Raw genomic sequence first — 26547 nt, 5'->3', positions numbered from 1 at the left:
CTACAATGCACAATCGTTTCTAAACTAATAGGGTGAGACTTCGATAAAAGAATAGGGAAATCTAGAACACAAACAATCTATTATTCAATAAAACTATTGAAAGCATCCATCCCACCTAAAACGTTTTCTAAACAATTGTGTGTGAGTGTGTGTTTTTTTTTTTGTTGGGGGGGGGGGGGGGGGGGGGGATAAAACATATGATTAATTAAACATTATAAACATTATTGTTATACGTCGCATTCATGTACACTATATATCTTATAATTTGACACATACATGCAGCTGGTCAATATAGAAAATTGATTTGCTCATAATCAAAAGTCCACAAGATAGAAAAAGTTAAACTTTCTGAAAAATTCACATTATCATGGTACCGCCGGCCCGCCAAGACTTAGATCCAACCCTAACCCCTTATACATCCGAGCCCTACCATCGTCCGGCAAATCTCCGGCATTAGGCCCGGCCTGATGAGGATACATCACAGCCCCCTTTCCACGGTAATGAGACACGTGTAATGGTGGCGGCATTGCATTTATGTCCCCATGCAACATGTAAACATTAGATGCATGATGCTGATAATCAGAAGGAGCTGCAGCTAGAGTCGGAGCGAGGAGGCGCTGCTGTGGCCGTGGCGATAAATTTGATAACATGGGGTGGTAGTGTTGATAGTGTGAGGATACGAGATGGCGAGTGGCTTGCAATTGTGCTCGCTTCAAGAGCTGCCTTTCTTTCTTGTGAGCGTTTTGATGACCACCTAGGGCTTGCGAGTTGGCAAATTCACGGCAGCAGTATTGACACTCGTACTTACGCGTGATATTAGTATTGTCATTTGATTGAAAAGATATGTGGGTTTCAAGTTCAAGAGCCTCATCTGATAAGTGAGTTTTGCTTGTTGCAAATGAATCCGTGTTCTTGTTGTGATCTTCTGAAATGTTGAAACCAAAAAGCTTTAGGGTACTTCTTGTTGGGTTATTTGGTTTTGTTGCCTGGAAGTGATCAATATCAGCCATATTGAAAAATGAAAAATAAAAATTTGCAAGCTAGCTAGTAGTGCAATAATGAGGTGAAAATTGATGAGCTCTATATATAGAGAGTGAGAGGGTATAAAATTAAGAAGATTAAGGTTACAGTGATACTGTGTATGGAAAAGGAAATATAATTTTCTAGGGAAATTAGTTGAGAAAATATAAGAGAGAAGAGGAAAGTAAGAATGATCAAAAAATCTAGAGAACAAGAAAGTTCATCAGCAAGCGCAGTATAAAATCTCAGCACTCTCCATATATACTAGTGTAGACATGGATGAGAGGTGCATATACTCACAAACAAACAAGAAAAGGTTGATAGATTCTTCAGATACATATTGTAGTATAAATTATTTATAATAAAAACTTTAATGTCTAAACGGATAACTTAGCAAAATAGAATTGGACAGGTGGCTGTAAAGCACTAGCTCTTTCTTCACCGACTTAAAATTCATCTCTTATAATAATGTTAATAAATGCTGGTAAATCGATCTAGGTCTTTTCCGGACATAGATTTTGGAACTGTATATTAGGTACACGTCTGAGCAATGTTATAATAATCGTATGATTTTACACTCCGTAAAAGGTATATTAACATTTTGAGTTATGTTAAACATCTTAAAATTTCTTCTGTACCTTTCATCAAGTGGATATTGAGATAATGTAATTGATTCGCTTAAATGTTTGTTATTATTCTTATATTTTATCCTCATAAATGTCTATCATTACTAATATTTTATCCTTATCTGGCATACATTTAAAAATCTCTCTCAAAATCTCTCTAATTAAGTTGATGAACATTAATCATAATTCAAGGGCCAATACAAATGAATCACATAATTAACTTTTTGCATTGATTCATATATTCAGATATTATTTGCACTGCGTTAAATAGATTATTGTACACAGATATTATCGTACTTAGGACACATACTTATGATTTTTTAAATACGTAATATTAGAAAGCAAATTATACATACAAACTTGTCAAAGCGTTCATGCTCATGTTGTGTGTGCATCTAACAACATTAGATTGACTTACAGACAAAAGGGGTTTGTTCAGAAGAACAAAACCTAACACGAAGAACTTGTTTGAAAAAACTGAAAGATTTTAAAGAGCTAGCTAGCTTTGAAATTTGGATTAATCAATCTCTTAATCAATTAGGAAGTTAAGGTAATTAGGGCCTACCATGATGTTAATGTAGTGAATGATTTATAATTAAACATAGTTTGCGTGATTGACGTTGAGATATGAGCTTTGTTTATCAGTGGAAAATCTCTCCGAATCTTACTAACTACCATCAACTTATTGTTTAAGCAATTTATTAAAGCTTCTTTAGAGCTGTAGATTAATTAATTAATTTATCACTAAGTAGTATTAGCTTCTCATTTGTGTCATTGAACTTGTCTCTCGGTGTTCCATCTAATCGTTTCAAAAGTTTCTTAAAAATGAAAACAAAATCTTTCAAAAACCAATAAAAATATAAATGTATAGTCATTGGGAGATTCAAAAACTCGTATAATTCATCTTGTAGTTAAGGAGAGAAAATGTTGATCAATTCAACCAATAATTGTTGATTTAAAAAAATCAAATATATAATTTTTTTTTTAATTATCTTTTGACGAAACATAGAGTCAAATTGATTTCTAATCATAACATATAGTTTAAAATTTAATTTTCAAAACGTCATATTGGATATACGCTACAAAATTGTGAATGATGCTTTGTGGAAAGTGGTTAGCTATGTATACATACAAAGCAAGCATTTATAAGAATAATCAAGTGTAACATATGCCAACATTACATATCGTATAGATTCTTGCCGTCTCCATTAGAAATAATAGGTGTGTTTATTTAATATAACGTTAACTAATGGGTGTAATTCGAATCTAGTACTCATTTTTTGGACAAAAAACATTAATTATGTACACACATGAAGTTATAATTTTCTACGAGTAGAACACATGTGAATATTGGAATAAGCATTTGGGCTTATTATCTCTAATTCTCAATCATTGAATTCCAAAATGTGTCGATCTCTATTCGACTTTGTTAATTAATTCAATGCAACTATTACTTGGGCACCGTCATTTTCTTGAAATGAGATCTCCTACCTAATTATAGAAATTTAAACTTCTTAATTGAGAGTCATTGCTCATGCTTTAATTAAGTTTCTTTCAGTTGATTCAATTAACCCAGATGTTTAACATTGAAAGATTACCTATATCACCCAACATGGCCCACGAATTTTTATATTTGTCATGTTGCATATATAGATATATTTATATAAATAACATATGTTGTAATCACGAAACAATGTAATTGAATCATTCGTCTTTTCGCTTCTGTGTGTAACTATTTTTAAAGTAAATAGAAACATACTTCATACTTGTAAGTGTACGTAAGCTTTTATCAATAGTTCCAAATGAATGACCATTTTTTAAATGACGATCAATTGCCGGAGTCAATTTCAAGTACGAGAAGCAACTAAAAAAAGACTACAATAAAACACAGAGACAAAGTCAAGAGTTAAAGAAAATACAAGTGTAGCGCAAATCTGAGGGCATAATTAACCTAATCACCACGACCTATCATTTACAAAGTATTTTTTTTTTTAATACAAAGTTAGAACTATTTATAGAAAAAAGAATATCTAGATATATTAAAATTTATCTCAATAGATAATTAGACTCCCATAATTTGAGAAATTGATTCATATTGTTTCTTAAATAGATCACCTACTACAAACTTCATTCTATTAGTAAATTCCATCTATTTCAATAAAGGAAAGAACACAATAATACATTAATCTATTTAAACATTATGGTATAGTAAGTTTATTAATCCTGGGGGGCTTAGTAGTATATCGACGCCATTATCTTATATAAATAGACAAAATTATTAACGAAAGGCTGGTAGGGATGTCCTTTTTTTGTAATGTGGGAATACATTGATATCAATTACTCAAACAATATAGAGTTTAACTTTCATTGAGATAAATAAATATTATGAGATATTTGTGCCTTTTTTTTTTTTTTCCTTATTTCTATAACTAGATGCAAAGCTCTAGAAACGTCACTATGTTCATTAAGTAGGTCTTTTTCAAAAGAAGTGTACAAAAGTCATCGTTTTTTATTTTATGGAAAAAAAGACAAAGTAAAAACATTACAATATGAACACAATAATTGTAAAGTTAATGAGATTACCAACAAATTGAGACGCTAGGGCGGCTAATTAAAACACATCAACACACATATGATTATAATTAACAATTCCCATGAAATAATTTAAGCGATGAATTTGGTCAAGAACAAGGTTGGTTTAATTACTTAATAGGAGTCTAGCTAGGTTTGAAATTGGGAGCTTCTTGGCTTTCAAGAGAATTAAGTAGATAAAATTGTCCTTGACTTCAATGGTAAGAACATGTTGTTGGGACCAGAAAATTAGGTTTAAGTTTATTAAGGGGCGATGCCAAGAATTTTGTTTTTTTTAAAAGGTGGGCCCTTTTTTTTTTAATGGGTACTTATATTCTCCTACATAAAGTTGCTCGGGATTAAAATAGAATAGGAGTTGGTCACAATTTTTTCTTTCAATTTATTTGTTGTACTTATGTAAATAATTAATAAATAAATATGTGTAATTTATTTTCTATGTGTTGCTACTTTTTTTTTTTCATCTACTTCAATTACCGTTTGATTTTGGTTATAGTTTTTTTTTTTTTTTTTTTGTAATCATGTAATTATTGGATTTTGGATTTTAAGATTTAAATTATTTAGTGTAAAATGGGGCAGTGAGATTATTAAATTAGAAAGAAGAAAGATTGAAGGTGGGAAACAAAAATACCTGTAGTGGGTATGATGAAGTACTGGGTTTCAGATTAAATTTATATGGCGCATTTTTAAATTTGTATAGAATGACGGCCTTATAAATTATTAGACTAACAAACTTAACTAATAAATATGACAAGGAAAATTATGTAAATAATGATATTTTTATAAATAAAACTGAGAGTTTTCCCAAACTTTGAACGGGCTCACAGCCCCGCCTTAACCAGCACATGGCATCGTCCCCTTGGTATCATATATAATGATTAAAAACTTCAAAAATCTAATATCGTTAGAATGGGCTTTTTTAATCGATCATAGTCCATTTAAAGATTTGGCCCAACATCGTGCAAAGTAGACAAGAAAGAGTCGGCTCAAACAACAACGAGCGGAGCTTTCAACCCCCATCTGAAATCCCAATAACCCCCCTTTTAAATTTTATTTCTTAAAATAATCCTCAGTTTAATCTACAAAATACGATTTTATATATTAAAATTAACTGTTTTTCCATAAAGTTTTTACCCAAAAATGTTTAATTTTAAAGTTTTTATTTATAAAATAAATACAAATCTTAAATTATTTTATTGTCATTATATAGTTTCTGTTTTCATAACCTTAAACTCCTATAATTTTCTCAAAAATATTATTATTATTATTAAAATTAAAATATAAAAATTTAATTAGAATGAATGTAAAATTTTTGTTTAAATAATAATTTATTTTAATTTTTTAAATAAAATCTTCTTAAAAAAATAAGGAGTTTTGAGGGGTGCAAAAGGCCTGCACGACCGAAAAATTCGAAGATCTGGCCCAACAATGTTAGACCCCAAAAAGATATGTGACTGATCCATTCATTAAGCCCAACAACAGTGTAAGGTCCAAAAAGGACACGTGACTGATCAAAATGCAAAGCAAAAACGACGTGCCAGAAACTGAAAACAGAAAATTATTTATCAGAGACAGGTTTCGATCCTGTGACCTGTGGGTTATGGGCCCACCACGCTTCCGCTGCGCCACTCTGATATTGGTGATGTTAGCCATACCTTAATATTATTGTCACCAAATGGCATAGCCAAAGAGAGATATCATATGAGTGCGCAGAAGAAAGTATTGGACCAGATGAAGACAAATTATGTCAAATAATTTAATATGAAACCTTAGAAAAAGTGATGGCCTGGGTCTGGAAGCTTACAGAAGTTGAACTTTTATTTTTCAATGTGACAAGACGGCCCTGCGCCCTTTTATCAACCGATCGTCCTCGTATTGACAGGAACAACGTAATTAAATATATGAATGTTTTTCCGGTGGAAACAATGTGGCCAGCCCTTGGGAAACACTGGCTGTTTTTCTCTTCGGGTTATTTTTAGGGACCTCCCCTGAGGTTTGGTGTATTAACAATCTGATAGAAAGTATTCACGTAATTACAAAGACCTCCCCTGACATTTGTATTCTGTTAAGTGGACTGTTAGTTGACTATTGAAAATCCAAAAATACCCTTCCTGCCAAAATATTTCTTTATTCACTGATGAACTGATGGGTAATTCGTGCCAAAATCACAAATTACTTAAGAAGATGAAAATATCCATTGGATAAAAAAAATGAAATTGCTTAATAAAAAAATTGACATTGCATAATAATAAAAAAATTGACATAATGTGTGGCAGCATAGCTGCCTCCTGCATGCATATTATTATTGTGATTTTTTTTATTACAAACTACTTCATAACTAATACATGCCACAAGAGCAAAGCTATTAAAAGAAATGATTTTCATATTGTAAACTTGATAGTACAGGCGTTGGCACCGACCATAAAACCCATCTGATACCAATCTTTGCTCCATCCATATTTAAACCCAGATCAAGTAAATATTAAATTGGATTTCAGGTCCTGAAAATCCCACTCTATAATTGATATCTTCGAGTTTTGTTGGTGCCTCAAACCTGGATCTAGAGCATCATCTCTGTCATACTCGGAACACCTAAACTAATGGACTTGCTACAGCTGCTTATTCTTCTTCTGAAATGATGCACGCAGATAGATTACAGACTTTGAAATAAGAAATACAATAAACAACATGTAATCGAACTTAAGATTTCGGCAAACTTGTTTGAAAATTAGAATCAAACAAGGAAAATGGCAAGTCAATATTTTTTAATCTAGAAAAAGGGCAATTTCAAAGTTTATCACATGCCAAATTCATAGTCTTGCATCCACTATTTTCTAGTTTGAATAACAAACAAAAGCCTTAGACAAAAACACAGAGAACATCTCACATGGGAGCAAAAATTGTGTGTAGAACAATATACTTAAGTTACATTTTATTACAATCACATTATTTAGCAAATACAAAATTACCTTCTCAAAAAAAAAAAAAAACACCACCACCAAATTATTGAAGGTATTACAACAATAAGGCAAAAGAACACCAAAGGCATGCACAAACCGAAACTAACACACAACTCAATTAGTGTCATGACCCCAAACTGAACAATCACATAAACCACTGTGGGCTCTCTAAAAGATTATCACATTATAAGCAAACTGAAACCCATCTTTGATGAACTACATCTAGTACTTACACATCTCTTAAATCATTAGAAAATTGCTCTTATCAGTCATTACCCAATAGTTTTTTTCAACTCAACACTAACAACCCCAGAGAGAAACAACATCCAGCACCATTTTCATTAATTAAAACAGACTTTCATTAATTAAAATAGACCCATTGTTATTTTTAATCAATAAAATAACAACAATATCTTGTAAGCCACTGATTCAAGCATGCAAGCTGCGTTTTCGAAGACTAACCTCTTCTTGCGATCTAATTCCAGTCACGATAGACGCTAGATGCCGGTAATACTCGCTTCTTGGAAGCTCTGGACCACCGCACGACGTCATCTTGTGCAGTAAATGAAAATAAATCAATGATTTCAGAAATTATTTGTGAGTTACAGACGCTTCTTCTCCATGGACGAAAATGATGGTGGGTTTTGTTCAAGTGTAAGCTGTGTTTACGAGGAGAAGTACACTTTGTGAAAAAATTTCAAGTTTACTTTTACTTGTTTACCCTTTTATACTGACGCTTACGTATTTTTATACTAACGTTAAGGGAGGTCGTTGTAATTAAATGAATACTTTCTATCAGACTGTTAATACACCAAACCTCAGGGGAGGTCCCTAAAAATAACCCTTTTCTCTTCCGACGTTCCACATTATATATAATCGAAAAAAAAAGAAAAAAGAAAAACGCAAATTATAGCCATATTGTACAAAATTATTGTTTAAAGAAAAGTTTCTGATAATTTAGGATGCGTTTGGGATTGAGATTGGGCAGCTGTAGCTTAAAAGCTACAGCACTAAAGTGTTTGGTAAACACTAACTGCTGTAACTTTTAAGCTATATTGATATAATTTTTCACTTATATAATACAAAATCTATTATATTTTTAATAATTTTATCAAAATTATTATTTAAAATTTATATTTACTATATATTATTAACTTTTGTTTCATAATTACAGTTTTTTTTTTCACAACAGCTGTAGCTTAAAAGCTACAGCACCTCAATCCTAAACGCACCCTTAATTGAGTAAATTACTTTTTTTTACCTTCTTTTGTTGTTCAATATGTATTTGATAATCTTGAGTCATGAAATGTTAAAATTGAATGTTTTTTACTCGGACGAGTCTCTGCAGGTAGAATGTAAACTGTGATTGGCTCGAATCCTTTTTGCGTATCAGCTGCAGTGTATGTCAAACATAAGCAATCATCACCCAGCCGCCCCACGTACGGCCATGCGCCACGACATCTCCAACGCAAGCCGAATCTAATCCAAAATCTGACGTGATCATCCGGTTATCATGGCTCCACCTGCAATACAACGCTGCACCACATACATCGTTATTCAATTTTTTATTTAAAAATTAATTGGCCTTTGGATCGCACTCAAAAGTAATCCAACGGATTATATTTTTTTTGGCTAATGTTGGCTGCTGGAAGTATCAGTTGCGATTGATTGAGATGTGGTATAAATAAGATAATTTTTTTTACCCGTTCTCTTTTCATCTGTCTCTAAACCTCAGGCAATTGGGCATTCAATTGGTATCCCCTTTTAATGAAAAAATTGATGGTGTGGTGTAGAGATGGCAAAATTCGGGTCCGGGTCCGGGTTTTGCGTTCCCGGTTCCAGACCCGAATGATAATTTTTAATGTCGGACCCGGATGTAAACCCGGATATTTTTCTTCCGGGTCCGGTCCGGGTTAAACCTGGAAAAATTCGGGTTTCCGGATTCCGGGTTTATAACTCGAATGAATGCTAAAGAGAAGCAGCTTTCCATCTATTTCTTCCTCTTTCTTTCCATCTCTTTCTTCCTCTTTCTTCAGTGAACTCCCTTCTAATCCCTAATATATTAACACCAATAATGGAAAATTAAAAAACAAAGAAATAAAACCCAAGATACTGGAGCACACAAATTCAATTATCAAACATAATCATGATGTCTTGATGATGATGATGACAAATTGGGCTTTGTGGGGTTAGGTCAAGAAAAAGGGAGAGCATAAATGGCGGCTGAAGTTTTTTTTTTTCCAAATAGCAAATGAACATCTAAGAGTAAATCACAACAAATTTTAGGTTTCTAGACGCAAAACAACAGGGGTTAGAAGTGCAGCAGCCAAAACCGAGATCCCGATTCACGAAGGTGGACAAACGGCGGCCAAAACCCGTGACATAGCTCGACGAACGATGGCTGATGATGAAAATGAACACGAACACAATGAAGGTGGTGAAACGATGATGAGTGATGACAACTATTTGATGAAAGGAAGAGCTGAAGTGAGAGAGGAAATGTTTGGATTTGGTTTGGTGGCCATGGCTGTGAATATGGGCATTAGGGTTGATTTTTTTAATTTTTCTATTTATATCAAAATAATTTAAAAATTAATATTAAAATAAACTTATCCGGGTCCGGGTCCCGGATATGCGGGTTTACCCAAACCCGGATTCGGACCCGGAAACGTCCGGGTTGGTAATTTTGAATCCGGATACCGAATTTAATTTACTCCGGTGCGGGTTGAACCCGGTTTGAATTTTCCGGGTTCGTCCGGGTCCGAGCCGGGTCCGGGTTAAATTGCCATCCCTAGTGTGGTGAGACTGGAAGTTGGTCGGCTTTCTCTGAATCTCTTTCTCAAATCCAAAATTACGAATTGACCGCCCAAGCACCAGCACTAAATAGTATAATTTCAACGAAGAATCAGCTCAATCAACGAAGGATCAGCCTCAATCAACGCCCAGAACAAAAATGTAGTTAAAGAAATTTTCACCTACAGCTTAAAGAAAACTAATGGTACGAATTTTCATATTACTGTTGTGTTATTTACCGTGTTTCAAATCTATGGATACCTTTAGAATCGTGATTAAATTCTCTTTCTATAAGGTAATTTCTTAATTAGTTTGAAATTTTTTCCTATTGTCTTATGTCTTTTTGAAGTCTGCATTTTAAACAGATCAATTTATTCTCACAAAGAAACAATCTCAACTAACGAGACTATGTAAGGAGATTTCTAATTCAAAGAAACCTACCTGTAACAGGTACGTCTTACCAAATTACCACCATATCCTTTAGAATTGTAAGTTAAACCATTGGTATAATTTTTTAATATAGAAGAATTTATTAATTGAAGGGTATAATCTAATAAGCTGTGTGGGGATATGCTGACCGAAGGGGGAAAGAATTAACATGTGTTTATATGATATTCATATGAAGAGAATGGAAAAGAAAAAGCTTAAAACGCAGCAATAAAGTATATTGTTTAAATAGGAAAGTAAAATTGGTAAAAGAAATAGAATGAAATAAGTAATTTTTTAAAAAAATGTTATAGGTTTTAATTGATGGATTTACAATGTTTTACATAGGAAAACGGATGGACAATCAGCTATGCAAGCGTAAACGAGAATCAATAAACTTACAAAAGAGTAGTACTTGTCTTCCGAAAGTAAACAATGAAAATGCAGTTCCTAAATCTTCAACATATGGATTTGTCTCTCACTTGTAAGTAACTATATTCATTTATTATCCGACACGCATACTAGATAACTACTAATTCAATGTCATGCAGTTGCAGGGATGAAGAAGAGCTTTTGAGAAGTCATAATTTTAATTTGTCTGCCACTATTGGGGTCAGTATATGTGTAGATATTTTTTTAAATTAGTATGTTCATTAATGGCAAGTCACAAAGTAGAATTTTTTTAAAATTAGTATGAGAAGAGCTTTTGAGAAGTCATATGTAAATTTTTTTAATCTTTATTACTTTTGTGACAGTTGAGGAAACACACTAGGAAAACCAACATAGAACTTTCAGCAGAACATAAGGCAAGTCACAAAAAGCAATGTGAAAGGATTGGCTGTGCAGATGCATATTCGGATAACAATGAATCAAAAACAATTAAGGCGGATAAATTCACCTTGGAAACTAGGTGTGCGCTTGACCGATTTTGTTCTCTTGTTGGTAACTTATCAGAAGACAAGAAAAATGCAATAAGAGATATAAGATTTGGAAGCTTACTTGAAATCCAATGTGGTCGACTGAGGAGGCAATTATGTCGTTGGTTGGTGGATCAATTCAAACCTGAATGCAACATTATTGAACTTCATGGTCAAAATTTGAAACTGTGCCACAGAACATTTTCAGATGTCATGGGTGTAAAAGATGGAGGTATACCAATACAATTGGGTGGACCAAGTGAAAATATTGCTGAATTACGAGATATTTTTCAAAGTGGAGCAATCTCAGCTTTTGCTTCTAAATGGTGCAAGTAAAACAAGCTCAAACTGTTTTTGTCGTTACATCTCTTCTTTTTCTTCAACGTCAACTATTCAAACTGTAGCTTACGAAAATATACATGCATGTATAATTCAAAAGCTTCTCGCGAAAATGGATTCAGCAGAATCTTTCTGTGCGGAAACCAGAGTTCTTATCATCCATACGAAGTGGGTCATTTCCATTTTCCACGTCGATGTTGCAGACTGGATCGGATCAATTATTTGGTGAGGAGATTTTTCAAACTTGTGTAGCCCTACGCCTTGAAAATGTGAAGCACAATATATAGAGGATAAAATTATTACAATAAAAAAAATTAATAATTGAGGTGGAATTATACAAATATCGGAAAAAAATTACCCTCATCTTATTTTCTATGAATATTTTAAATAGCATTTATTTTTTTATCTAATATCCGAATGTGTGTATATTATCGTTTCACAGTCCGTCCCAGTCCCGTGAGGCGAGTCACGACGAAAATACAGTGTTGCGTGGGGTCAAAGCAAATTCGCAGTCCAAGCAATGCATTATGTAATTTACAGATGGACCCAAAACTTTTTGAAAAATTGTGTGTAGTGGGCCTTATGAATTTCTCAAACATATTTGTCATTTTGTTATTAGAATTTTTTAGAAAAAGTGATGGCCTGGGTCTGGAAGCTTACAGAAGTTGAACTTTTATTTTTCAATGTGACAAGACGGCCCTGCTCCCTTTTATCAACCGATCGTCCTCGTATTGACGGGAACAGCGTAATTAAATATATCAATAATTTTCCGGTGGAAACAATGTGGCCAGCCCTTGGGAAACACTGGCTGTTTTTCTCTTCCGACGTTCCACATTATATATAATCGAAAAAAAAAAGAAAAAAGAAAAAAACGCAAATTATAGCCATATTGTACAAAATTACTGTTTAAAGAAAAGTTTCTGATAATTTAATCGAGTAAATTACTCTTGTTTACCTTCTTTTGTTTTTCAATATGTATTTGATAATCTTGAGTCATGAAATGTTAAAATTGAACGTTTTTTTACTCGGACGAGTCTCCACAGGTAGAATGTAAACTGTGATTGGCTTGAATCCTTTTTGCGTATCAGCTGCAATGTACGTCAAACATAAGCAATCATCACCCAGCCGCCCAACGTACGGCCATGCGCCACGACATCTCCAACGCAAGCCGAATCTAATCCAAAATCTGACGTGATCATCCGGTTATCATACTTCCTCATTTTTTTTTCACTAATTCCTATGTAAATCCATTTGAGCGTCCAAAAATTACAACAAGATAAGAAAAAGAAAAAAAAAATTAGATTCCGTAAAAATTAAATCATAAGAGAAAAGCAGGCGAGAATCGAAGGTTGAATTCTGAATTCTCCACCAACTCGACCTTGTTTGGCTCTTGTTTAGTAAGCATAGAGTAGAGTTTCCACTCTCACTCTCTCGGCGATATTCCCCAAGCACTCGCAAAATATTATATTTACTCATAGATTGCACCAAAAGAGAATATTTTCGTTTAGTTAGAGAAAAGCTTCTCATCGCTCTCTTCTCTCACCATCGCAGGTTTCAATCAGAAACCGAAAAACGGTTGCGTTTCGTTTCAGTTTCGTTGTTTAATGACATTTTTGTCAATTAATTAATTTTCTTCTTTTGACTAATTTGACTTTTCGCCGATGTGATTTGAATTTATTTTCATTGGATCAGGCGACAATGCAGGCGTCCACGTACGCAATCAAAGCGAGTGTATGCTTTGACGCCCGCAATCGGAGGCGTGCGTGCGTGTTGGCTGCTGGCTTTGCTAACACCAGAAGTGTTGCTTTGAATTGTAATTTTACTAGTAATAATAGTATTTGCATGAGAGATATGGGAATGAAGCTCACACGTGCCACTCAGGGCGTTGAAACTCTGTTTAGATCAACGGTTAAGCCCCGATCGGTGAAAGCTCAAGCCTCCGGTTCGGTTTCTCTCTTTTTTTTTTTTTGTCAAAATTTTTTTAATTGTCAACTTCGGTTGATTATTATAGTTCTAGGTCTATTTTAGAGTTTGTTTACTGATTCCATTATGAATCACGGGATTGCATATTGATTGAATTTGTTTATTGTTATTGGTTTTGGTTTGAATTGTATGCTTTTTCACGTTTTGTATGATAATTTTCGGCTAATTTTATAATTCTTCGTGCGTTGATGCTCTCTAGTGATTCAAGTTTGTATCGCTTGTGACTCTTTCGCTATAAATAGTTTCATTCTGTAAATGCAACGCCTTTTGTTTTTTAATGTATATTTTTTCAGTTTTTAAAATTTATGTTTTGATGAGTGGCCTATGAATTGAACTACAGCTGGAGACATTGAAGAAGCTACTCCTTTCAAGCCTCAGGAGAAAAAATCTTCTGGAGTAGTTTTGCCTTTTGTTGGGGTTGCTTGTTTGGGAGCTATTTTATTTGGTTACCACTTAGGGTACGTCTCATTTTAACTCAAAAATAAAAGTCTCTTTTTCTTTTGTTTTTGAGTTCTTAGTTCACTGATTTTGATATCCTTACACTACCATATTATGCGTGCAATATGGCTTTTGTGATATGTGTCATATATGGTTCAATCATAAAATTTAGTCCTGGAATGTGAAAGTAAGGATCATATTTATTGTCTTAAATCCTTAAACTGACTGATGCACAGGGTTTACTTTAGTGGTTTACTCTACTTTTTACTTACTTCAGGGTTGTAAATGGCGCTCTTGAATACCTTGCCAAGGACCTTGGGATTGCTGAAAACACTGTCCTGCAAGGTGAGTGCTGGAAATTATGTTTCCACAAACTCTCTTTTTTTTTCTCTATTTCAACCACAAACGATGAGTTGCTATAAAAAAAATTATTGGTTACATTGCTATGTAGTTGCTTGAAATTTGGATTTTCCCTCTTTTTTTTTTTGGGTTATTAAACTACAACCAAATAATTAGCTGGCTTATAATAATATGAGTAGGATGGATTGTCAGCTCATTACTTGCTGGTGCCACTGTTGGTTCTTTTACTGGAGGATCATTGGCTGACAAATTTGGCAGAACAAGGACTTTTCAGTTAGACGCAGTTCCCCTCGCAGCTGGAGCATTTCTATGGTGAATCCTCCGTCAATTATATTATTCACCATGTTTTATGAAAGCTAACACTTAAACTTGTCATAAATGATTTCAGTGCTACTGCCCAGAGTGTACAGACTATGATAATTGGCCGCGTACTGGCAGGCATTGGAATTGGCATCTCATCTGCCATTGTACCACTTTATATATCTGAGGTAGCACACGTCTGCAAGAGCATATTTTCTATCTTGTGACTGTGTACCCTTTTCTTTTTGTTGTATCACACCTAACGCCTTTATTTGTTAGATCTCACCAACTGAAATTCGTGGTGCTCTTGGATCAGTAAACCAACTTTTTATATGTGTTGGGATTCTTGCAGCATTGGTAGCTGGACTACCCTTAGCTGGAAACCCTCTATGGTAATCATCTTTCCCTTCTTTTTATTTTTGGTCTTGTTTTGCTGTTTTGCATCTGATTAAAAGAAGAAAATTTTGATGAAACATCAGCAAAGGTTACTCAATGCCATCTGTGTCATTTTTTTTTAATTAAAGGGCCATCTGTGTCATTTTTCGTAATTTTAAGTGTTGCCAGTCCATCGTTGAAGATTCAGTTATTCTTTTTTGGCCCTTTATTTATTTTATTCTCTCTTATTTATGCCTTGGCACTTATGTGTTTTCTTGTACGCATTTTATTTTTCTTGTTCTCATCTCTTTTATATATAATTTTTAGGTGGAGGACAATGTTCGGCCTTGCTGCTGTACCATCTATTCTTTTGGCTTTAGGAATGGGACTTTCTCCAGAAAGCCCACGGTGGCTTTTTCAGGTTTTCTTGCATGATTATATCAGTCACATATAATTATCATCCATATACACTATATATCAGCTGTAAATGTTTATTGACTTAAGACACTCAATTTGCAGCAAGGCAAGAAATCTGAAGCTGAAAAATCTATACAAACACTATATGGGAAAGAAAGAGTTTCTGAAGTTATGCTTGATCTAACAAATGCGGGTCAAGGTTCTGCAGAGCCAGAGGCTGGATGGTTTGATTTATTTAGCAGCCGCTATTGGAAAGGTATATAAATGAAACTCATTGAAATGAGCTTCTATTTTATTTTCATAAAATATGAATCTTCTTCAGTATGATTGGACTTTGCATCATAGCTAGCCGTAAGAGCCACTATATGATGTGTCTTAAAGATTATTCAAGCTTCACTTTTTCTTGGAATTTGTGTCCTTGTAAACTTATTCTTGAAAGGAATCAAATTTGGACCCGATGTTCCAAATTCTCTGAAAGACTAACAATTGTACTGTATATATGTACATATATATTTCTTTAATTAGTCTGAACGTACCGCTATGGGATCTTCCTCATAGAAGTTATTTCACATCTATGGCGTTTACTCTTTCTGAACATACCTAAAGTAGTCTCTTTCACTTTCCTAGACATTTCCTGTGGTTTGCTTCGTCATCTCGTTATCTCACCAACGACCTCTATTATTTCTGCCACTACCTCACTTGGGTAGGGTGTATTGACATCTTTTATCTGTAACTGCTGTTAGAATTAGATACTTCTGGAAACATGGTAAACTGAAAATCTTATATTGATCTATGCCTTAATGCTGCTATCTCATTCCGATTATACCATATGCTTGTGGTGACTGATGCTTTCTGATGTAACATGGTAATGATTTCTTCTCTTCCTAACAACATGTCTTGCTGCAGTTGTGAGTGTTGGTGCAGCACTTTTCTTGTTCCAACAGTTGGCTGGGATAAATGCTGTGGTTTATTATTCTACTTCAGTGTTCCGTAGTGCTGGAATCGAATCTGATGTCGCAGCAAGTGCTCTTGTTGGAGCATCAAATGTCTTTGGTAATTATAGCATATCTGTCTGATTCTTATGTATTTTCCTTTTTCATACTTTGCATAAATATTTAGGATGGCTCGTTTGCGATCATGCAGGAACTGCTGTTGCATCCTCTTTGATGGACAGACAAGGCAGAAAAAGTCTTCTAACCTTCAGCTTTACTGGAATGGTAGGTTTATTTAGTATTTAATTATTTTTCAGCTGAGGCAGATGAACATGAAGTTTCCTGAAATGAGTTGTACTGTAATTGAATACTAGCGCGAAGTCTTCAAAACCCTTTTCTGCTGTGTTCTTTAGGTTATTTAGTGAACAAGGAGATATCTTTGTTAATATCTCCATGGTATAATATCTTCATGGTATAAGATTATCTTTCTTATATTTATGTACTGTTGTGATGAAATCCATATGTATGATCCCATGAATCTTATTAATTTATGAGCATATTTGAATAATACATTGTCTTCTAAGAAACTACTAAATAATAAGCTAACTGCTGAATGGTCAATTTTAATTATGTTTGAGTTGTCTGAACTTGCTTACACCAGTCCCCATTATGTTTGTTGTAAATTAACCACTCATATTACCTTTTGCTATTAGAATTCAATATTCAATATTTGCTATAGCTTTTCCGTGATGAGATTTTGTTAGTTACCGAAACCAGACATATATCTTATTGTTTGGGACCCTTTTGAAGTAGGGCTTTATAACTGCCAAGTGCCAGTCGAACTTTTTTTTGTGGGGGGTGGGGGTGGAGGAATAGATTTTACTTGATTTTATAGATGCAGGATAGATGAACTTATTTTCAAGATGGTTCGTGCCAGAATTAAAATTCTGGGATTTCAATATGACATGCCAGAGCAGGATTGCACTTGATTCTTGTCCTTCGCCAGTGTAAACTTTGAATGGGTACTAAGGATATTATTTGATGATACTAATAACAACTTTTTATTCTTTCATTCTTCTTCTTTTGGTTTGCATGGCAGAAAATGTGATGAAAGAAGAATGATATGAGATATCTTTTGACTAAGTGGGCACACATATATATCTATACTCTCATCAATTATCTTCTAATTTATTCAATTTCTTATATTATTTTTATCTCTCTGAAGGCTGCTTCAATGTTGCTGCTTTCCTTGTCCTTCACATGGAAAGTCCTGGCACCATATTCTGGCACCCTTGCTGTTCTTGGGACCGTCCTGTAAGTCAACTCTTGCCACGCTAGCTTTTTCCCAGTCTTCTTTTTCCTCTTTCATTTTTCTTTGGAAGCTTTTATGAGATCAAAAATCTTCTTGATATGTTATCTTCTGCTTATCTACTCTTATCTTATGGTCCATCAAATCTAAGCATGGCTTTCATTCCGCAGCTATGTATTATCCTTTTCACTTGGTGCTGGTCCTGTGCCGGCTCTTCTCCTGCCAGAGATCTTTGCCTCGAGAATCAGAGCAAAAGCGGTTGCTTTGTCATTAGGCATGCATTGGGTAAGTCATAAGGGAGGAGCTAGCAATTGTGGTTTTGTGGCCATTAAGAATAAATGAATAATTGCTTTGAGAGATCCAGTTATTTCTGAAATTGATGAATGCTGTATGCTCATTATTGTTTTTGGTTTTTTTTGTCCCTGTTTTATGATGGCAGATCTCAAACTTTGTTATCGGACTGTACTTCTTGAGCGTTGTAAACAAGTTTGGAATCAGTACAGTGTATTTGGGATTTGCAACCGTCTGTCTCCTTGCCGTCTTGTACATAGCCATTAATGTTGTAGAAACAAAGGGAAGATCATTGGAGGAGATAGAGCGTGCTCTCAATCCAGTAGTTTGATACTGAAAATGGTAGAAGTGGGTGGGTAATAATCTCCCTGCGGCTCGTGGACACTGACCTTGAATAAGCAAGACAATTTTCTTCTGTAGAGCTTTCCTTCTTTATTCTATCTCCCGGACTATCTCGTTTGCTGATTCTCATTTTGGTCTGTTTTGCACAGATTTGAAACCCAACCAACTTTCGTTAAATATATGTGTTTCTTTGAAATTCTCAGTAAGTGACACTGATTTGGCCAGTGGAGCAAAGTGCTTTATTTAATTACCTATAAAGCTGGGATATCTGTTCCTAGCAAGCCCGAAGCTAGAAGGGGTATAAAATATGATCCCCCAAAGAAAAAAAGAAAAAAAAAACATTAAAATTTTACATTAGACCCGAGCGAGTAATCCGATGGCAACGTCAAGTTTTTGAAGACATGCTATAGTTCTTTTAGCCTTCGGTGTCATTATTCAATGAAATGCAGCTCCAAGCATTCCCATTAAACTGACCGAGTTTTCCATTGAAACAAATGAGCGATACTTGTTAGTGCATTTATTTTCTTCTTTCGGCGGAGACCATACCTGCATCGGTCATCACGGATGTGGCATCTTAAGAGAGGTTGAATAAAATTAAGTGCCACCGTGACTCGTAACACGCTTAACCAAGAAACAAACGGGCACCTGAAAATTATGAGACATATTTCATGTTGCATGTTACCATGTGTTTTCAAATCAAAAGGTATCAACGAATCAATTAGAATCATCAAATTATTCGGGATCCTTATAGGGTACAGACACAGTTGGCTGGAACCTTGATTTTTGCCAAATGATTGTCAGAATTGTTGCGAAAGTACGAGATATTATGTTCTGATATATATTTTCCTTTTTCTGTTTCACTTGCTTCATACTAAATGACATCAATGTACCCCAAAGATACAAGCATTCCCGTAAAGCATTCAACAGTGACAATGGTAGTCCTATTGAAACTATTGGAGAAACTCAGTGGACTATATAGATGGAGCACTGACATGCCAATACCTACATATTGGCCTTCCTTTCCCATCTTTCCTTGGTATCAAGCCTGCCAAGAAAATAAGAAAGAAGAAAGCTATTTATATGGATAATTTGAAACAGTTACTAATGATGCAACTTCAAATTCAACTTTCGGATATTATAGTGCAAATAATAATTATGGTTTCTACTGAAGAAAAAAGTGAAAAAGGAAATGGTAAAAATTCTAAAACAAGTAAACCCTACAATGTATCCAAATGATTCAGCTCATGCCCTATGCTTATAGAGTGAGCAGCTTCAAGAAATCTTACTGAAATGAAGAATGAAAAGAGTACTTTCTCCAGCCTTTCAAAAGAGAAATAGAAAAAGAAAATTGAAATAAAAACCACGAGGATCGCCTGCTGGGTGGATCCATCATGCATTACCACACTTAGAGAGACACAAAACAGAAGGGCTCCAGTTATGGTAGTTCTAAGTTCTGTTCCAAGTATGATCAAATTCTGGTCCTTCATGGATCAGATACAATTATATCAACCCAAAAGAAATGAATGAGCCAGGAATACTGAATTTCTCAATAACTTTGTGCCACTACTTAAGTCTAACAATTCCACCTACAAAATATTCATTAAGTTCATATTATTTCTATTTGCATGCATAACAATCACTAAGTAGTAGCCAAAGGTTAATCATACCCCCAATGTAATTTTTGGCGCTTCTTTGGTGCTAGAGATTCTGCTACATCATCATGCGGTATAGAGGAACTGATATCATTGTTGTGGCTTTTCAAGTTCGACACACTTGAATCTTCAATTGTAGTACTAGCATCTACATCACCATGAGGCATGGAATTGAGGTCTTCGCCACCAGATCTGCTGGTCCCATATGCAGATCCTACAAGGAATTTAATGGGTGAGCCAGATACCTCACATGATAATGAAAGATATGATTATAAAAGGACAAAATAAGGTACCTTTTGGTTTCTTATGAAACTTTGATTTGGATTTTATTTGTAAGCGCCTCCTATGCAGCTCCTAGCATATTCAAATGAGATTAAGAAAATAAAAAATGTTAGAGAAAACAAGGAAGATTGCAGTTAGCAAATAAAGCTCCATATAAGAAATTACTTTAAGAAGAAATTTTCATTATTACAAAAGTCCAAACCAGTGACAAAGTCCAAACCAGTGACAACCTCCCATTCTAGATCACAGTGGCCAATTTAGAATTATCATTAATATGTTCTGTTTTATGCTAGACATAGAGCATCCTCGGTACTGCTCCCTCCTTCATATTCCAATGTCATGAGAGAAGGCCTGCCAACCTCTTTCGACCTGGTTCAAGGGCAAACCCCTGTTGGCAGAAATCTTTGAACAGAAACATGATCTTTAGGGTAAATATGTGAGTTTCTTAACCCCATTTGGTCCTATCCTAATCTTTTTAAGTTTCATTAGCTCAACTCTAAAAGCTTTGAGCTTGAATTCCTATACCTCATCAAGATTCTCTAACTCAGAAAAGTTACACGACTGAGAAAGCAAATATTCAACGAGCATAATCAACATGTGAAAGGACTCAGTAATTCAGAATCAATCAGAAGATTGAAAATGGACAAGCGCCAACAGATACTGGTTTTCTAATAAGTAATAACACAATTCTCATAAAGCTTCTAAATTTGTAACCATATGATCATCTGCCTACAAATCTACTGTTCCAAAGCCTTAACACACATTAACAAAATTCCCAATCTGGGTCATTATAATCTGCAATAAAGATTCAAATTTTAAAGAGAAATGATGCAAATAAAGAAAACCGAACCACACAAATACACACATGCATGTGTAAACATATAGAAGAGTTGGGGGCAAAAGATGGTACTTGAAATTTGGAGAGCTGGTCTTGGGTGACACCTTTGACCTTGAAATTGGGCTGCAAATATTGTGACGACGCGATCGCTGCTTCTCTTCTTTCATCTTCTTCCTTGTCCATCACCCTCAACTCCATTCGTTTTTCTCCTCTCCTGCGCGGAACCTAGACGGTGCGTTTTGTCGAGGGCATTTGGCGTTTCCCGCTTCTAAAACGAGAACGAAACGGCGTCGTGGAATCAGGCGTTCCTAGTCCCAGTTGAAGTATGGACTTTAGAATTATTTTTTGAAAAACGGGGAAAAAATAATTCCTAAATTTTTAAGGGGCAAGGTGTATTTATGCTACCCTCTATACCAATATTCATTATATGTAAATATTTTTTAAATTTTATTTAATTTGTTTTGTTTTATTAATTATAATATTGTTTAATAAAAAATTTATTAAATTTTTTTAATACAAATAAGATATAACTAAAAGAAAACTTTATAATATAATTCTTTTTTAATCCTAAGACATTGTTATACTTTCTTTTGTCTCTTAAGGTTTTAGTTATTATAAGTGTTTACAAATGACATATGACAAAATATTTTCTTAAATAAATTTGTAGTGAAGTAACAGTTGTTAATTTATTATTTGATATTGTAGGATTAAAGTGCCAATCATAGGCTATATGGACATGATAAAGAGAGTATGAAGTTGTTAACAAAGAAGGATTTGAAACATTGTTATACAATTTTATTTTTTTCAGCTATTATTTATCCAAATATTTGTAGTTTGATATTATTTTCAGATATTATTTTAAATTTTTAGAGATTTTTTTATAATTTAAATACTTTTCTAATATGGTGTAAGTATCTAATTTTTAACTTACTAAAATTATGTATCCATACTCACTGTAAAATAAGTAAATGAGAAATCATATTGGGATGAGAAAATAATTTCTTATATAAGGATTTCTTACCTCCTTAATGAATTTTTAATGAGGTGGGGAATGGACCAGGTCTCCTCATCCCCAACTCGCTCCATTATCATCCTTACCTAAATTTAAGTGAAACAGTGTGGTTATGTGATGAAAATTATTTTACAAATGGAATCGTTTTTTTTTTTTTTTTTGTGGGGTATCATATTTTAAATGAAAACGATTTATTTTCAGCAACTATATTTTATAGAATTAAAAATGAAAACGTAACCGAAGATGCATAGTAAAAATGATAAAACTAATTTTTTTCTTGTTAACGTAATTGGGATGGAAAGGATATAACTTATAAATTTTCTTTATAAATTTATGAATGATAAATAAATTTAGAGTATACCATTTTTTTAAAGAAAAATAATATGCATCACTTATCATTTATAAATTTATTTTAAACGATGTAAAATTACATGGATTTCTTTTTAAGTAAATTGTGAAACAATTGTTCATTTCTTTTAAAGAATTGTTTAATGATAATCCATTTTTCACTCCACTATTATATATAGAGTTTGAATCTCCATTCTCTTGTAGGACTTGAAGATGTACATGATAGATTATTCTAAATCTTAAATGGAGAAAAAGAAATTGAAACCCTCGTGTTGTTTGACGAAATTAATTGAAATTTGTTTGATGTTTTAAAAATCATCCTGTAAATCCTTGAGTGTCAACTTTTTTTAACTGATCTTACCATTTTATCTTTGGTGGTTGTTTGATGCTAGAAATATAATTGTTTTTAATTATTTAATTAATAATGATTAAAAGAATTAAGGGAAAAAGTACGGAGGTATTATTGGTGATTTTTTGAAAATTAATTGAAAATCAAATGGTATATATAAATGATCCCTTGGGTGACGTGATCGTGTATGTCCCTTACTTTTTCTCAATTTGTTATGACTAAAAAAATTACTCTTCTTAATTTATTTTTCTCATTTAGTTTTTAATTAGTTATGATTAAATAAATTATTCAATTAATTTAATAATTAAGTGTATTCATGTTCCCAACATTAAATAACTACTAACAATAAAATGATGAGATCAATAAAAAAATTCACATTCACAAAAGTTTGAATATGTTTTAAACCATCAAAAAGTTTAGACTAGTTTTATTAAATAAGAAGGGATTTCGCTCTTTTTTCCCGATTGAATGATCAACTAATGCATCGACGACTTGGTATAAAGATATCCTTTGAACTTTGATTGTAAAAGAGTTCTCCCCTGAATTGCCAAAACGTAACCGAGAGGTTTAGCTTTTAAGCAAACTTAACATGCATTCCATGCAAAAATTTATCGACGCCCAACAGTCAATATTGTATAAATGATTTTAAATCTGCCCACCATGGCATGAAGTTATTTAATTTCTTCTTCTTCAGCAAATTATTGCCAGTTAAGAAAGCACATTCTCTCCAGCTGTGACAGAAAATTGATATGAAATTAATGAAGCGAAGCATTGTCTACTCCACCAAGGTTGACTTTGTATATAGTATACCTAAACAAGAGTGAGTCAATGGACACTTTAACTACCTTGCAAGCCACGCACTACTCTTGCCATTTGAGCTCGTATTAATGTGAATTTAGATCTTTTTCTACTCTAAGTTGAATTCAAAGCAAACAATTATTGTATGTAGTCACTACGGTGATCAAAATATCTTATAAATTCAAGGATTACTGTACGTAGTCACTACGGTAATCAAAATATCTTATAAATTCAAGGATTGAATTCAAAACCTTTAAGCTTGAAGCACACTGCATTACCCCACTTGCTTTAAGGCTTGAGTAGAAATTTGCTTCAGCATTTTTTTTTTTATTGGGGTCGAGACAACTAGGTAGCTGGTGGCGTATATTTCCATGGGACCAAAAAGAAGAAACACGAAACCCGGCGAACATGCCACAATAAATTTTAAAATGTGGTAACTTGCCTAAATTTCCGCAATGGTCCCGGTGGCTTTGTGCTTCTCGTTTTTGGTTAGTACTTAATGTTCAATTGGACACTTGCGATGGCCATAACATATTATTTAATCATGATCCTTTTTTGGCCATAGACCTAACAAATTTGGTTCACCCTTTTGTTGAAATTAAACTAGAACACATTGGATTAATGCCTGCTTTCCAGTTCCTATGTTCCATAATTAGGTTCTTAAATTTTCAATTTTAGACTATTTAGTTTGTAGGATTTGATTTCGATTTTAATGTGTGTCCTTAGCTTAACGATTCCCTAAGAAAAAAAGTTGTTTTTTTTTTTTTAATTTTCCTTAAAGTGGATAATTTATTTTATTCTAAAAGCAATTAGCAAATTTAGAACGAAATTGGGCTTTATATTGAGACATTAAATGTTTTCGCTTTAGCAATTAAGATATTCGTTTAAAGTGATATTTACGAGTGCTTTCACCATACCTAAAATTTAGAACGAATGAGGGGGAGAGTTTCTCATTGAAAAAAATTCTTAGTCTCAAAAACATCGATTCATATCCACGACAAGGTTGCTTCAAAACTAAATTAGGCTCACAAATTAATCTTAAATTTTCCCACGGCTTTCTCAATACAAACACTTACTACTTAACTTATCTTCCCAGTGTTTATCAACAATCAATGTCAATTTAACTCCCACTAGTCCTCTGAATTTCTCTCTGTGCTTCATCATCGACAACAATGGCTAATGCCCAGCCGCAGCATCAACGACAAAAACAACAACATCTATTTGGATCAATTTCAAGATCTGTGAATACCCATGTGCACTTAAATCATGTCTATCTTTTTCTTCTATTTGTTATTGGGTTTTCTCTTGGAGTTGTGATAACTTTATTTCTCAAAAACTTCTTATTCACCATGGCAATAGCGCCATTTGCTTCAACAAACACTGCTAGCGTTTCGCTGGAAGCACAAAGATTCATCAAGTGCAACACGAGTGATGATGAGTTGTTTCGGAAAGCAACGTCAATGGTTCAAAGTAAAAATATCGTTGTAGCAAAAGTTGCTTTCATGTTCTTGACAAAAGGGCCATTGCCATTGGCTCCATTGTGGGAGAAATTCTTTGCCGGGCATGAAGGGTTTTATTCAATTTATGTGCACTCACATCCTTTTTATAACGAAACAGTTCCTGAAAGTTCTGTTTTCCACGGCAGAAGAATCCCCAGCCAGGTAAACTTCTTTAATCGAAGTTAATTATCACTTGTTAATTTTCATTTTCATATATTCATAATCATATCATGTAATATATGATTCAAAAATGTGCATGAATGAAAGGAATTTTAGAGATTGATAGGACATAGTATCATTTATATATAATAAAAACTTAAAATTATCTCAATGCTAAATGGTTAAAACGTGTGTTTTTTACAGCCAGTTTATTGGGGAACCACAACAATGATTGATGCTGAAAAGCGACTACTAGCGAATGCCCTCCTTGACATCTCCAATCAAAGATTTGTGCTTCTTTCTGAATCTTGCATACCATTATTCAACTTCACAACAATTTACAAGTATCTCATCAACTCAAATCTAAGCTTTTTAGGCTCATTTGATGACCCAAGAAGCCCAGGCCGTGGCCGATACAACCCAAAAATGTCACCCTCTATTAACATAACAGACTGGAGGAAAGGGTCTCAATGGTTTGAAGTGCACCGTGACCTAGCCGTTCACATTGTCTCCGACACCAAATATTATAGAATTTTCAAAACACATTGCCTCCCACCTTGCTACAGCGACGAACATTATATCCCAACTTTGGTGAATATACTTTACCCTGAGCTAAATTCGAATCGGAGTATTACGTGGGTCGATTGGTCGAGGGGCGGACCGCATCCGGTGAAATTCGGAGGGAATCAAATTACGGATGAATTTCTGAATCAGATTCGGTGTCGATCAAAATGTTTGTACAACGGTAATACTGTTACTTCAGTGTGTAATCTCTTTGCTAGAAAGTTTTTGCCTAACGCATTGGGGCCTTTACTACGGATTTGTCCCTTGTTACTCGGTTTCAATCCTTAGAAATTTGTGGACCATTTTTCGGTCCGATACATGTATACCAATGCTTTTGAGTATATATCATGTCTTGTTTACGTTTATCGGCTTTTGTTTATTTTGTCGCCACTCGCCAGCATTAAACATGAGCAGTTTTTACGTAAATAACGCGGTTTCAATCCTTTCTTTCTTTCATTTTTTTTTTCCTTCTCAACACGATTTAGCCAGACCTTGAACGGGCAATATTATATCATGATGTGTCTGGTTACAGAGAGTTTTTCTGAATTGTGAGTAAAAGACTTCTGGCAATTTTTTAAGCTTTTGATATTTGGCATTCCTTCCCTTCTCAATACATTGTTTGTCAAGAT

At 34.0% G+C, this 26547-nt stretch overlaps 4 protein-coding genes, 1 long non-coding RNA gene and 1 other non-coding gene across 9 annotated transcripts; 2 read left to right on the top strand and 4 right to left on the bottom strand.

Annotated features, from left to right (window-relative positions):
- Window positions 1-221: 221 nt before the first annotated feature.
- Window positions 222-1334, bottom strand: LOC102607075 (zinc finger protein 6). Its single transcript, XM_006482169.3, has one exon. It carries the CDS (start codon window positions 1008-1010, stop codon window positions 366-368), a length of 645 nt encoding a protein of 214 aa, XP_006482232.1. The 5' UTR covers window positions 1011-1334; the 3' UTR covers window positions 222-365.
- Window positions 1335-5798: 4464 nt separating this feature from the next.
- On the bottom strand, window positions 5799-5870 carry TRNAM-CAU (transfer RNA methionine (anticodon CAU)). Its single transcript has one exon. It is a non-coding gene; the product is annotated as a tRNA-Met (tRNA).
- Window positions 5871-6483: 613 nt separating this feature from the next.
- Window positions 6484-11908, bottom strand: LOC127902952 (uncharacterized). Of its 2 annotated transcripts, XR_008055618.1 has the most exons (4): window positions 11570-11908; window positions 11414-11476; window positions 7658-8731; window positions 6484-6865 (listed from the first exon to the last, which is right to left on the bottom strand). It is a non-coding gene; the product is annotated as an uncharacterized LOC127902952 (long non-coding RNA). The 2 variants fall into 2 exon arrangements; XR_008055617.1 differs by having other exon boundaries at window positions 11414-11908.
- A 992-nt stretch (window positions 11909-12900) lies between these two features.
- On the top strand, window positions 12901-18613 carry LOC102631261 (plastidic glucose transporter 4). Of its 3 annotated transcripts, none has more exons than XM_006482168.4 (14): window positions 12901-13221; window positions 13363-13612; window positions 13994-14111; window positions 14369-14436; window positions 14631-14763; window positions 14840-14939; window positions 15031-15143; window positions 15454-15547; window positions 15646-15799; window positions 16450-16596; window positions 16687-16760; window positions 17701-17789; window positions 17955-18069; window positions 18224-18613. In XM_006482168.4, the coding sequence occupies exons 2-14, from the start codon at window positions 13369-13371 to the stop codon at window positions 18404-18406; spliced, it is 1632 nt and encodes a 543-aa protein (XP_006482231.1). In that variant the 5' UTR covers window positions 12901-13221; window positions 13363-13368; the 3' UTR covers window positions 18407-18613. The 3 variants fall into 3 exon arrangements, with proteins under 3 accessions (XP_006482231.1, XP_006482229.1, XP_006482230.1); XM_006482166.3 differs by having other exon boundaries at window positions 12901-13245; XM_006482167.4 differs by having other exon boundaries at window positions 12901-13261.
- Window positions 18614-19103: 490 nt separating this feature from the next.
- Window positions 19104-21504, bottom strand: LOC102630861 (hypothetical protein). The gene is made up of 4 exons (XM_006482165.4): window positions 21262-21504; window positions 20363-20423; window positions 20085-20283; window positions 19104-19462 (listed from the first exon to the last, which is right to left on the bottom strand). The coding sequence occupies exons 1-4, from the start codon at window positions 21385-21387 to the stop codon at window positions 19420-19422; spliced, it is 429 nt and encodes a 142-aa protein (XP_006482228.3). The 5' UTR covers window positions 21388-21504; the 3' UTR covers window positions 19104-19419.
- A 3031-nt stretch (window positions 21505-24535) lies between these two features.
- Window positions 24536-26283, top strand: LOC102630459 (glycosyltransferase BC10). The gene is made up of 2 exons (XM_006482336.3): window positions 24536-25357; window positions 25559-26283. Exons 1-2 carry the CDS (start codon window positions 24869-24871, stop codon window positions 26204-26206), a joined length of 1137 nt encoding a protein of 378 aa, XP_006482399.2. The 5' UTR covers window positions 24536-24868; the 3' UTR covers window positions 26207-26283.
- The last annotated feature ends 264 nt before the right edge of the window (window positions 26284-26547 follow it).

This window comes from Citrus sinensis, chromosome 6 (genome assembly GCF_022201045.2).
Source record: "Citrus sinensis cultivar Valencia sweet orange chromosome 6, DVS_A1.0, whole genome shotgun sequence".
NCBI classification, from domain to species: Eukaryota; Viridiplantae; Streptophyta; class Magnoliopsida; order Sapindales; family Rutaceae; genus Citrus; species Citrus sinensis.
This window is presented reverse-complemented; position numbering and strand designations above follow the sequence as displayed.